The 13,121-nt window shown below is 40.5% G+C and overlaps 1 protein-coding gene across 6 annotated transcripts in view; it reads left to right on the top strand.

Annotated features, from left to right (window-relative positions):
- Positions 1-13,121, top strand: part of LOC129820130 (CAP-Gly domain-containing linker protein 2-like) — an 88,755-nt gene that overhangs the window by 64,780 nt on the left and 10,854 nt on the right. For 4 of the 6 annotated variants that reach the window (XM_055877065.1, XM_055877083.1, XM_055877056.1 and 1 more), the window contains 5 exons: positions 8,615-8,718; positions 9,843-9,903; positions 10,486-10,581; positions 11,788-11,838; positions 12,667-13,032. In XM_055877065.1, the coding sequence (XP_055733040.1) occupies positions 8,615-8,718; positions 9,843-9,903; positions 10,486-10,581; positions 11,788-11,838; positions 12,667-13,032 (678 nt within the window). The remainder of the gene's footprint in view (positions 1-8,614; positions 8,719-9,842; positions 9,904-10,485; positions 10,582-11,787; positions 11,839-12,666; positions 13,033-13,121) is intronic. The other 2 variants (XM_055877074.1, XM_055877092.1) reach the window with 2 other exon arrangements.

The raw sequence follows: 13,121 nt of genomic DNA, 5'->3' as shown, positions 1-13,121 counted from the left end.
TTGAGCCCAATCAGTACTCCATGACAACAAAATCATAAACAACAGTGTAGTAACAGAGTTGGCTAGTCCTTAGTTTTTGTGTTATGCTCATGTAAAACAATTTGGCTAATCTATATTTCCATATTTCCCATTCACTTGAAGATCCAGGGGTATTAAATATATTTGGAATGACTGGCAATCTGACACTTGTTTTTTTTAATGAAAAGATATAGCCTAATCATATTATCTGTAGTAGAAAGGGATGGGTAAGGAGAAGCCTGCATAACCAATCCATAAAGAAACATGAAACATCCATTTATGGCCAGCTATGTAAACTCTAACATTGACTTATCCTGCAATATGTCGTTCAATATGTTATATTCATTTTGGCTCTTCTAATGCCTCTTATTAAGCAGGTTGACATTTATTGGGATGAGTTTTGTCCTTGAGGCAGAACCAAGCGATTTCCGCTAAATGGGCCACCTGCAAAATTGGATATATTGTAAAAATGTATGAAATCAGACATTTGCTTTTTGGTCTTAATTTAAGGTTAGGCCTTAGGGTTAGCAGTGTGGTTAGGGTTAAGGTTGGGTTTAAAATCAGATGTTATGACTGTGGCTGTGCCAGCTAGTGGCCAATCTGCAGAGCTGCCTCCAAAACAATATTTGTGATGAAAAATGCTAACCTGCACCCCTTAAAGGGAAAGTAATCAAAAACTTTATTATCCTACCCGGGGGAAATTAATTTGCTTGTGTGCTTAAAAAGACGGTATATAAAAACAGAACAATAGACAATCAAATGAATTTGAAAGTGCAATAGCCTACATATTTACAGTGAAAGTGCAATATGTGTAACGGCTGTTCGTGGAAGAAGGTGAGGACCAAAGCGCAGCGTGGTACGTGTTCATGTTTGTTTATTGACACTGAACACTAAATACAAAAATAACAAAGGGAATAACCGAAAACAGTCCTGAAAGGTGAAAACACTAAACAGAAAACAACTATCCACAAACACAGGTGGGAACAGGCTACCTAAGTATGGTTCTCAATCAGAGACAACAATTGACAGCTGCCTCTGATTGGGAACCATACCAGGCCAAACACATAGAAATACAACACACAGAACAAAACATAGAATGCCCACCCCAACTCACGCCCTGACCAACCAAAATAGAGACGTAAAAAGGATCTCTAAGGTCAGGGCGTGACAATATGCTGTACACTCACGTGACCAATAGACTATCCATTGTGTATATCAGTTGAAGTCGGAAGTGTGCATACACTTAGGTTGGAGTCATTAAAATTCGTTTTTCAACCACTCCACAAATTTCTTGTTAACAAACTATAGTTTTGGCAAGCCGGTTAGGGCATCTACTTTGTGCATGACACAAGTAATTTTTCCAACAATTGTTTAGAGACAGATTATTTCACTTATAATTCACTTCATCACAATTCCAGTGGGTCAGAAGTTAACATACACTAAGTTGACTGCCTTTAAACAGCTTGGAAAATTCCAGAAAATGATGTCATGGCTTTAGAAGCTTCTGATAGGCTAATTGACATAATTTGAGTCAATTAGAGGTGTACCTGTTGATGTATTTCAAGGCCTACCTTCAAACTCAGTGCCTCTCCTTGACATTATGGGAAAATTTAAAGAAATCAGCCAAGACCTCAGAAAACAAATTGTAGACCTCCACAAGTCTGGTTCATCCTTGGGAGAAATTTCCAAATGCCTGAAGGTACCACGTTCATCTGCACAAACAATAGTACGCAAGTATAAACACCATGGGACCGCGCAACTGTCATACCACTCAGGAAGTAGACGTGTTCTGTCTCCTAGAGATGAACGTACTTTGGTGCGCTAAGTGCAAATCAATCCCAGAACAACAGCAAAATACCTTGTGAAGATGCTGGAGGAAACAGGTACAAAAGTATCTATATCCACAGTAAAACGAGTCCTATATCGACATAACCTGAAAGGACGCTCATCAAGAAAGAAGCCACTGCTCAAAAACTGCCATAAAAAAGCATGGGGACAAAGATTTGTACTTTTTGGAGAAATGTCCTCTGGTATGATGAAACAAAAATAGAACTGTTTGGCCATAATGACCATCGTTATGTTTGGAGGAAAAAGGGGGAGTCTTGCAAGCCGAAGAATACCATCCCAACGGTGAAGCACGGGGGTGGCAGCATCATGTTGTCGGGGTGCTTTGCTGCAGGAGGGACTGGTGCACTTCTCAAAATAGATGGCATCATTAGGCAGGAAAATTAACAACACACAGAACAAAACATAGAATGCCCACCTCAACTCACGCCCTGACCAACCAAAATAGAGACATAAAAATGATCTCTAAGGTCAGGGCGTGACACACCAATGTGTCAAGAATTGGGTTTTTCATGCTCAACAGTTTCCTGTGTGTATCAAGAACGTTCCAGACGCCTCATAAGTCCTTAACTGGCAGCTTCATTAAATAGTACCCGCAAAATACCAGTCTCTTGGCCAGTCTGAGATATGTATTTTTATTTGCAACTCTGCCTAGAAGCCAGCATTCTGGAGCCGCCTCTTCACTGTTGACGTTGAGACTGGTGTTTTGCGGGTACTATTTAATGAACCTGCCAGTTAAGGACTTATGAGGCGTCTGGAACGTTCTTGATACACACAGGAAACTGTTGAGCATGAAAAATCCAATTCTTGACACAAACTGGTGCGCCTGGAACCTACTACCATTCCCCGTTCAAAGGCACTTTTTTGTCTTGCCCATTCACAGTCTGAAGGGAAAAACATACATAATCCATGTCTCAATTTTCTCAAGACTTAAAAATCCTTCTTTAAGCTGTCTCCTCCCCTTCATCTACACTGCTTGAAGTGGATTTAACAAGTGACATCAATAAGGGATCATAGCTTTAACTTGCTCAGTCTGTCAAGGAAAGAGCAGGTGTTCTTGATGTTTTCTACTCTCAGTGTATATCACTTGTAGACTAGTACAGGAAAGCAGCGCCACAGATGAAAGGAGAAACTAGTGATCAAACCTGAGATAGTTAGTCGCTTATCTTTGGTAAAGCGTGCGCAGCTTGCCTTGCTCCCTCCGATAGTCAAACAAACTGAGATTTTTTTCATGAAACTAACACAAAGTAATATAACTAATAATAATGCAGTACTTTCCACACAAAGAAATATTGTAAAGTAACACTTTACTTTTGTTAAATGTAACTAGTAATATGTAATATATTACTTTTCCAAGTGACTATTCCCAACACGGGTGATGATGATGGTAATTAGCCATAAAAGCCGTTGGGCCGTGCAAGCACAGTGGTGACAGTGTGGCTACCTCCAAAATAGCACCATATTCCCTATATAGTGCACTTGAGTGTGAGCATGTCATGTGCAGTGACAGGGGCATTTGAATTGGCACCATATCCCCTATATAGTGCACTACATAGGGAATAGGTTGTCATTATACAGATGTAGGATCTTAAATTGATCACTCTTTTGTTGCTGAGAATTTTTTTGCACAGCAGGAAATGCAAACTTGTAGTGTATTCAAGATTTAAAAGGGCTTCTAAGGTTTGTAATTTCCACTTCAAAATATATCTGTAACGGTTGTCCTCCTCCTCTTCGGAAGAAGAGGAGGAGTAGGGATTGGACCAAAGCGCAGCGTTGTTATACGACATGATATTTATTAAACAAGACGAAAACTAAACACACTTGAGAATTTACAAAATAATAAACGAAGTCAACAGACCTGAACAAACGAACTTACATATACACGAAGAACGCATGAACAGGTACAGACTAGACTAGACTAGACTACACAAACGAACGAACAAACGAAACAGTCCCGTGTGGTGCACAGACACAGACACGGAAGACAATCACCCACCAACAAACAGTGTGAACAGCCTACTTTTATATGGTTCTCAATCAGAGGAAACGTCAAACACCTGTCCCTGATTGAGAACCATATAAGGCTAAATACCAATGACCTAAACATAGAAACACAAAACATAGAATGCCCACCCCAACTCACGCCCTGACCAACTAAACACATACAAAAACAACAGAAAACAGGTCAGGAACGTGACAATATCAAGCCCTACAAAAAAATGCCCATTAATTATAATCCACATAATAATTCACATTTCCTGTTGCTGCAGGACTATTTTCCTGCTGTAAATAACTGTCTCAAATTAACATCTGTAGTTGCATGCTGTCACGGTCACTGCAGACTACACACTCACACCAGCCAAATCAGCAGCACCCACTCTATGACTCAACCAGGGAAATGTCCTAGTATGTCATCCCAATGAGTCTGCACATGTTGATGAGTCACGCAATGACTGGGCTGTTGACTGAATTAAGAGAAAAGCAACTGCATCTGTCAGACAAATTAATCTGTTAGATATGGAAGTTGACAACATATAGGGCTGGTTTCCCAGACAGATTAAGCCTAATCCAAGACTAAAAAGCATTCTCAATGGTGATTATCCATTGAAATAATGGTATTGTAGTAGTGTGTGCAGTTCATTGGAACTGAATGACACACACAAACACACACTTGCAGGAAAGCATATCTATTGTGCTCTGGTTCGCACCGGGGTGTGCTTTGAGTGATTCTCCATTGAAAGAGTTTTTTTAGTCCAGGACTAAAATGTATCTGTGTCTGGGGTTGTTCTATGTCATTAAAATATATATATATATTTTTACCTTTATTTGAAATTTCAGCAAACCATGATACCCACCATCTCAGATTGTTCTGAAATTGTTTCTGTAGTTAAAAAACAGATACGATAAGCATTACGGAAACATTTTGTTGAAATATAATTTGATCTCTGAGAAATTAAGCTAATTGATTGCACCCAAATTGGCCATTTTAATTGATAGGATACAATAATTATTAATAATATAATATTCAATTATAGTACCTAACATCCAAAGTTTTTTTTAACGATGAGTAAGACAAAGAAATGGTCAAAAGCCAATCACGGGCCCTCCACACCCCACACCAATCCCACCCCAACAACCAGTATATACAGTGCATTCGGAAAGTATTCAGACCCCTTCACTTTTTCCACATTTTGCTACGTTAACACCTTATAATAAAATGTATTAAATAAACAAAAATCCTCATCAATCTACAGACAATACCCCATAATGACAAAGTGAAAACAGGTTTTTATTATTTACATAAATATTCAGACCATTTGCTATGAGACTCGAAATTGAGCTCAGGTGCATCCTATTTCCATTGATCATCCTTGAGATATTTCTACAGCTTGTTTTGAGAACCTGTGGTAATTTCAATTGATTGGACACAATTTGAAAAGGCACACACCTGTCAATGTAAGGTCCCATAGTTGACAGTGCATGTCAGAGCAAAAACCAAGCCGTGAGGTCGAAGGAATTGTCCGTAGAGTACCGAGACAGGATTGTGTCGAGGCACAGATCTGGGGAGGGTTACTAAAACATTTCTGCAGCATTGAAAGTCTCCAAGAACACAATGGCCTCCATCATTCTTAAATGGAAGAAGTTAAGAACCACCAAGACTCTTCCTAGAGCTGGCCGCCCGGCCAAACTGAACAATCAGGAGAGAAGAGCCTTGGCCAGGGAGGTGAACAAGAACCTGATGGTCACTTTGACAGAGCTCCAGAGTTCCTCTGTGGAGATGGGAGAACCTTCCAGAAGGACAACCATCTCTGCAGCAATCCACCAATCAGGCCTTTATGGTAGAGTGGCCAGACGGAAGCCGTTCCTCAGTAAAAGGCACATGACAGCCCACTTGGAGTTTGCCAGAAGGCACCTAAAGGACTCTCAGACCATGAGAAACAAGATTCTCTGGTCTACGGTGAAGCATGGCACAGATCTGGCAGCATCATGCTGTGAGGATGTTTTTCAGCGACAGGGACTGGGAGACTAGTTACAATTGAGGCAAAGATGAACGGAGCAAAGTACAGAGAGATCCTTGATAAAAACCTGCTCCAGAGCGCTCAAGACCTCAGACAGGGGCGAAGGTTCACCTTCCAACAGGACAACGAACCTAAGCACACATGCAAGACAACACAGGAGTGGCTTTGTGACAAGTCACTGAATTTCCTTGAGTGGCCCAGCCAGAGCCTGGACTTGAACCCGATCGAACATCTCTGGAGAGACCTGAAAATACAAAAACTTTTTTCTCCTAATAGCAGGAACAGCACCACGTAGTGGTCAGAACCTGGTAACATTAGGATGTTGGATGGGACACACCAAATTCACCGAGAATACATAACATAGGATGAAGAAACAAAATTCAGAGCCACAGCTCCATACTACTTGTCAGACAGATACATTTTGAAAATGTTTAACTTCTACTGCCTCAGAAACCCGGATCCGGGAGCACCCCCCACCCCCCACACACTGTTTAGCATAGCTAGCATAGCTTCACAAGTAGATAGTAGCATCTAAATATCATTAAATCACAAGTCCAAGACACCAGATGAAAGATACAGATCTTGTGAATAAAGCCACCATTTCCGATTTTTAAAATGTTTTACAGGGAAGACACAATATGTAAAGATGTACATCTATTACCTAAAAACACATTAGCATAATCCACCATCTTTTATTTGTCCACCAACACCAGTAGCCATCACCAATTCGGCTAAACTAAGATATTTATAGCCCCTAACCAACAAAAAAACTCATTAGATGACAGTCTGATAACATATTTATGGTATGGGATAGGTTTTGTTAGAAAAATGTGCATATTTCAGGTAGCTGCCATAGGTTACAATTGCACCCACCGTCACAAATGGACTAGAATAATTACAATGAGCAACGTGTTTACCTAACTACTAATCATCAAACATTTCGTAAAAATACACAGCATACACTAATCGAAAGACACAGATCCTGTGAATACAGACAATATTTCAGATTTTCTAAGTGTCTTACAGCGAAAACACAATAAATCGTTATATTAGCGTAGCACATAGCACATAGCAGCCCAGCATTGATTCTAGCCAAAGTGAGCGATAAAAGTCAACATCGCCAAAAGATATTAATTTTTTCACTAACCTTCTCAGAATTCTTCCGATGACACTCCTGTAACATCATTTTACAATATACATATACAGTTTGTTCGAAAAGGTGCATATTTAGCCATACAAAACCGTGGTTACACAATGAAAATAGTAGCAAAACAAGCCTGAAAATGTCGGTCGCCATCTTTCAGAGTGATCTGGTTTAATTAATAGCTAATCATATACTTGACTAAAAAATACAGGGTTTACAGGAATCGAAAGACAAATTAGTTCTTAATGCAACCGCTGATTTACATTTTTAAAATTATCCTTACTTTTCAATACAGGGTTCGCCAAGTGAAGCTATACCAAACAAAATGGCGAAATATGCGTTTAAAATATTTCGACAGAAACACGATTTATCATATTAAATATTGCTTACTTTGAGGTGTTCTTCCATCAGATTCTTGGGCAATGTATCCTTTCTATGTTATAAACGTCTTTTGGTCGATAGATGTCCTCTGTCCTTCGAAATGTCCACCACCAACGACCGACACCCCAAAACGTGTCCAAAGTTTCAGAGTGCACAACAAATAAATTCCTCTAAAATCGCACTAAACGGATATAAATTGCTATAAAACGGTTCAAATTAACTACATTATGATGTTTTTAACACCTAAAACGAGTAAAAACATGACCGGAGAAATATTGCTGGTTAGAAAACGATTTGGAACGAGGCAGGTCCGATGCCCTTCACGCTTCAGGCGCACGACGAGAAAGGGCGGTCTCTATACATTTTGGTCTTTTATACTGGCTGTGAATATCCCATCGATTCCATTGAAAGCGTGATGACGTACAGACACCCAGAGGAAGACGTAGGCAGTGTCGGTTTCTTCATAGCATTCACTGTCGCCTTAAAAACAGACCCCAGATCAGAGGTAAAAAAAATTGAAATCTGAACCCTGTCATGAAAAGTGCTGTAGAAATTGTTCTGTACAACTCAGAGACAAAATTTCAACTTCTATAGAAACTAGAAGGTGTTTTCTATCCAATAATAACAATAATATGCATATTGTACGATCAAGAATTTAGCACGAGGCAGTTTAATTTGGAGACACAAATATGCTAATGCGGAACAGCACCCCCTATAGTTCCAAGAGGTTAACTCATTGTTAGAAAAAGGTTTGGTCCAAATCAGATGTTAGGTAATATATTTATTGAATGTTATAAGAATCCTATAAATTAAAAGTGACGATTTGGGTGCAATCAATTAGCTTAATTCAGAGATCAAATTATATTTAATCAAAATAATTTTGCAGGAATGCTAATCTTATATGTTCCTAACAACAGAACAATCTGGGATGGCGACTGTCGAAATCTTCTTTCTTGTGCTTTTTGAGGTGGAACGACCCTCTGGGAAACGGACTCTTATTGTGTAATCTACAGACTTCACAAAGAAATCTACTCAACTTGACAAATAAAGCATGATTCATTCATCAATGTTTCTTTTCATTGTACTACGAGTACAGTAAACCAGGCCTACATTAGTATGGGTAAGTGTACTTCCTGAGAACTTGTCAAAGCACTCAGTGATAGCATGGTATAGCTCATCCCTGATATGTTTTTTTCTCTGATTACAGTATGTCACAGAGACTGAAAGCAACCTCCAGCAAGTCAAAACTCTGTTGGCAAGCACTCAGAAGGACAAAGTAGAACTGGCCAATCAGCTTGAAGAAGAGAAAAGGTACAGTGTCAGGGATTTCTATGGAAGGATTCATTTGTGGCACAAAAATATATAAATACTAAATTGCTCAGAGCAATTGAATATACGTATATTTACATTTACATTTAAGTCATTTAGCAGACGCTCTTATCCAGAGCGACTTACAAATTGGTGCATTCACCTAATGACATCCAGTGGAACAGCCACTTTACAATAGTGCATCTAGATCTTTTATATATATATAAAGTATCCACTTTCAGGACAACGGGATATTACTATTGTCATTTCGGCATTTGAAACCAATGCTAAAACCTTCCTCAAGTGCGAAAATCCCATCGATATTATTCCATTTATGGTTCTCAGAAGAACATTGCTAGGACTTTGTCATTGTCATTTTCATATGCCCTGCTTTTAAAATACACAACAATTTATTAGCTAGCTGCACTAGCCATCTTTGGTAGAACTTTCAGCTGTGAATAAAATCTATTGTTCCAGTAAAAGAGATAATATGCGTCCCAATGGCACCCTATTCCCTATATAGTAATACTTTTTTTCAATAGGGTAGCCATTTTGGAACGGAACCATGGTTGTCGGTGCTGTGATCAGACCTGTGCCAAATACATATGGCAAACACTTTCACATACTTAAAGTTCGCTTGATTTAATCTGACCAGTTTTCAGGGTGGGCGTATTTAGCACTTTTGGGACTATTCCATCGCACAGGGCAAGCTCGGTCAAGTGTACCTCGAGTGATTGAATTGACATACTGTATGCAGTTCTTGAAGTGGGACAATGCTTTCCTGTACAGTGTACTGAGTCCGACTCCTCTAATTTTCTACTGCTGGAGTACTGGCACCTTTTATGATGAGTACGGTCACCCAAAATGAGTACGGTACCCACACCTATTTAATTCTACTTCATGCACTGTCCGTATGTATTTGATCCAGGTGTGGTACTGTGTAGCTCAGTTAAGAGCATGGCGCTAGATACGCCAAGGTCTTGGGTTAATTCCCCACAGGGCTCAAATATGCATGTCAAAAATGTATGCAGTCACTGTACTGTAAATTGTTTTAGAAACCATTTGTTGGGTCGTGATGCTCTTCTGTGGCACTTCCCTGACACCTTGTGGCCGACATGTTATTACAGGAAAGTGGAAGACCTTCAGTTCAGAGTGGAGGAAGAGTCAATCACCAAAGGAGACCTTGAGGTATTTATCTACCGTTTGGTAAAAAGCTTAGATCAACAATAGTTTGATTAACATGTTTTGAAGGGATGAGAATGTGTGTTTATAAGATTACTTTATAAGATTACATTAGCAAAATAATTGCTCTTTTTATAGTGTAATGTGAAAGATATTGAGTAGTAGGCTGGTAGCGATCGACACTATGATGCTTAGTTAGGTTAGAGTGACCAAAAGCCTGTGTCAAACATATAGCGATTAAACCAAGGAGTGAGCAAAGATAGACAGAGGGACGTTTCACATTTTCAATGTTTAGGGGCGGCAGGTAGCCAAGTGGTTTTAATAGCCTTTGGCCAGTAACGGAAAAGTCACCGGTTTGAATCCCTGAGCTGACTAGGTGAAAAATCGGACTAATATGCCCTTACGCAAGGCACTTAATTCTAATGACTAAAATGTAAATGTATATCCTCCTCCAATCTTTTGACAGCTGTTACAGAAAATCCCATGTGATGTGTATTTTTCACACAGTCTCTTCAATCTGTACAGGTTTCTGTGTCTTGTCTTTTTTTCTACCTCTGGTCTCTCTCCGTTCTCTTTTCCTCTCTCTAGACTCAGACGAAATTGGAGCATGCCCGTTTTCGGCAGCTTGAGCAGAATCTGTTCCTCGAAAAGTCGAGAGCAGAAAAGCTTCAGAAAGAATTAGAGGTGAATCGGGTAACTGGAGAAGCTAGCCCATCCTAGAGCCCCTGCCTGTATCCATTATCCTTTGCGCTTCTCCCCTGTATCTTTTGTTTTGGTTGCTGTGGAACTTGCAGCACACATCTTTATCCTTCCTGTCCTGCACCTGTCTCCAAACTCAGTCACTCATACAGAAAATACTGTCAATTACGTCATCAAACAGCATAGACTACAATCAGAATTGGATGCCATTGCCCTGATTTATTTACCAATGCCAGGAATGCTCTGTACAGATATTAGGTTTCATGTTGAGAGAAACAAATTTCAAGCCTGACGACTCACACTAAAGTGTTCCACTATTCTGTCGTTGCTAAATACTTTAGTCTGAGACTGCCATCATTGAAGTTGTTTGTGGTGACATGGGGCATTGTACAAAACAAAGTAATTTAACCAATCAGAGTATCAAAGCCAATGACGAATTTTCAAACCGCCACTTTACCTACGTGTGTTCTGGCTCTGGCCCAACCTATAGGTTTCTGGACCAATCAGAAATCCCCGAATGTGTTCACATTCGGTGATGGGTCGGAGAGGTACTCAGATCCAGACTCATTGCGGATAAGAAATGAATGTCTGTGGACGTGGTGTAGCGTTTGGCCGGAACAAGGAGTCTGAGTAGTCAGGCAAACAAATTGCACAAGTGTAACTTGAATTCATTATTTCATGAATTAATGAACAATTGGCCTCACATCCAATAGAAAACCTCTCTATCTCTGGCTGCATCTCAAAGGGCACCCTATTGCCTATATCGTGCACTACTTCTGACCAGAGCCAAATGTGCTCTATAGGGACACAACCTCTATCTATTTCTCTCTTGGCTCTCAGCTCTATTTCTCTTGGCTCTCTTTCCTCGTTCCTTTTGCCGCCCACTCACAAAAATCTTGTTTGAGTTTGCAGGGTGCAATGCTGGAGTGATTGTCAGCTGTAGTCAGCGTCGTTTCCACTGTTGATGTCATAATTTTGCATTAGTTTATAAGGAGGTTCAATTGGTGGCATAATATTAGAATTAGCACCAATGTGAAACTTCCATTAAGTTCTGCTGAGGACCAAAATCTTGCCTTATACAGTTATGTACAGTTATATACAGTCACACAATCATTTTGTGGTGAAACACACTTAGCACATTTGGGTCATGAATGTTATATAGAGTTACAAATATACTGATTTTACCTACAGGGAAGACACAGACTTGATGCAGCACCCTTGAGGTTGGGTAAGAGAACCAAGGTGACACAAAATGGACTCGTCGTTTCGTTCAGCTAACTAAACTGTTTGATTCCCAGTTGTCTATTTTTGACGACGTTGATCTTGTGAAGTCAATCTTGCCATTTTCTTGAACTTAATTATTATCTGAATGCTATTAGGGAACTTTTTGATACTTTTCCTAGAAAGAAAACTACTTTTCCTAGAAAACGATCAACTGTAGCGTTGATTTTGCCTCAATGGTCTGTATTAACATAATATGCACTCCGTGTCATTATGTCTGCTCTGTCAAACATAGAGTTCTGTCATTTTAATTGGATGTTTGAAAATGTCACACTTTAATTGCTATGTGTGCTCCTAGTGATTGCCTATCTATGTGTAGTGTAATGTCTGGGGGTTTCTTTGTGGGCTTTGTGCATTTGCCTGGCTTCTAGAGTGACAAAATAGCAAAGAATGGCTTGCTTTCTTCTCATTAGGTTGCAATGCACCTGCTGATTTTAAAAGCTCAACTTGTTTTTGATGTCTGCGAGCAAAGCGTTTCATCAAACCAAGGGATTTACACTGTAATGCTGAGCAGTCTGCTGGCCCAGCTTGTACGCTCATATGATTCTCAATAGGCCTCTTTTCCTGGGCCTGCATGCTGTAATCAAGCATTTTATTTGAACGCTTGGTGCTTGAAAGATGTCATCCTGTTTCAGGCAAGACGTCATCCCCGTTACAGGACTGACACTATCTGGTAATGGAGATGATGTCATTCTGTTACGGGAACGATACTCCTGACAGCTTCAGTAATGACTCAAACCACATTAAGGCAATGACGAACTCTCTCTCTCTCTCTCTCTGCCTCCACAGCAAAGCACGGTTGAGGAGCAGAGCCGCGTCGTGCAGCTGGAGGATGAACTGGCTCTGCGGCGGGCCGAGATCGAGGAGCTCCAGGTCCGGCTCCGGGATGCGGCCAAGGACGGGGACTCCACCCAGGGGCCGGTGGCCCAGTCGGAAACCATTCTGCTCCGGGAGCAGCTCCTGACAGCAGGCCGGGAGCACCACAAGGAGAGCAGCCAGCTGAGGGAGAAGTACGAGGCTGCAGTGGCAACGGGCCAGGAGGAAACAGACAAACTGAAAGCCACGGTGGACAAACAGAGCCAGGAGATCATCGAGCTGAAGCAGAGAGTCCAGCAGGCCACTACAGAGAACATGGAGATGATGGACAACTGGAAGGTGAGAGGGACTATTCTCAGCACATAAAGGGAATTAAATTACTCATTTGGAAATGTAGGTCTCTCTCTCTAATCTTGTATCCCTCTCCT

The sequence above is a fragment of the Salvelinus fontinalis genome, chromosome 2, assembly GCF_029448725.1.
Source record: "Salvelinus fontinalis isolate EN_2023a chromosome 2, ASM2944872v1, whole genome shotgun sequence".
Lineage (NCBI taxonomy): Eukaryota > Metazoa > Chordata > Actinopteri > Salmoniformes > Salmonidae > Salvelinus > Salvelinus fontinalis.
The sequence above is the reverse complement of the archived record's forward strand: the minus strand, read 5'-3'. Positions and strand labels throughout refer to the sequence as shown.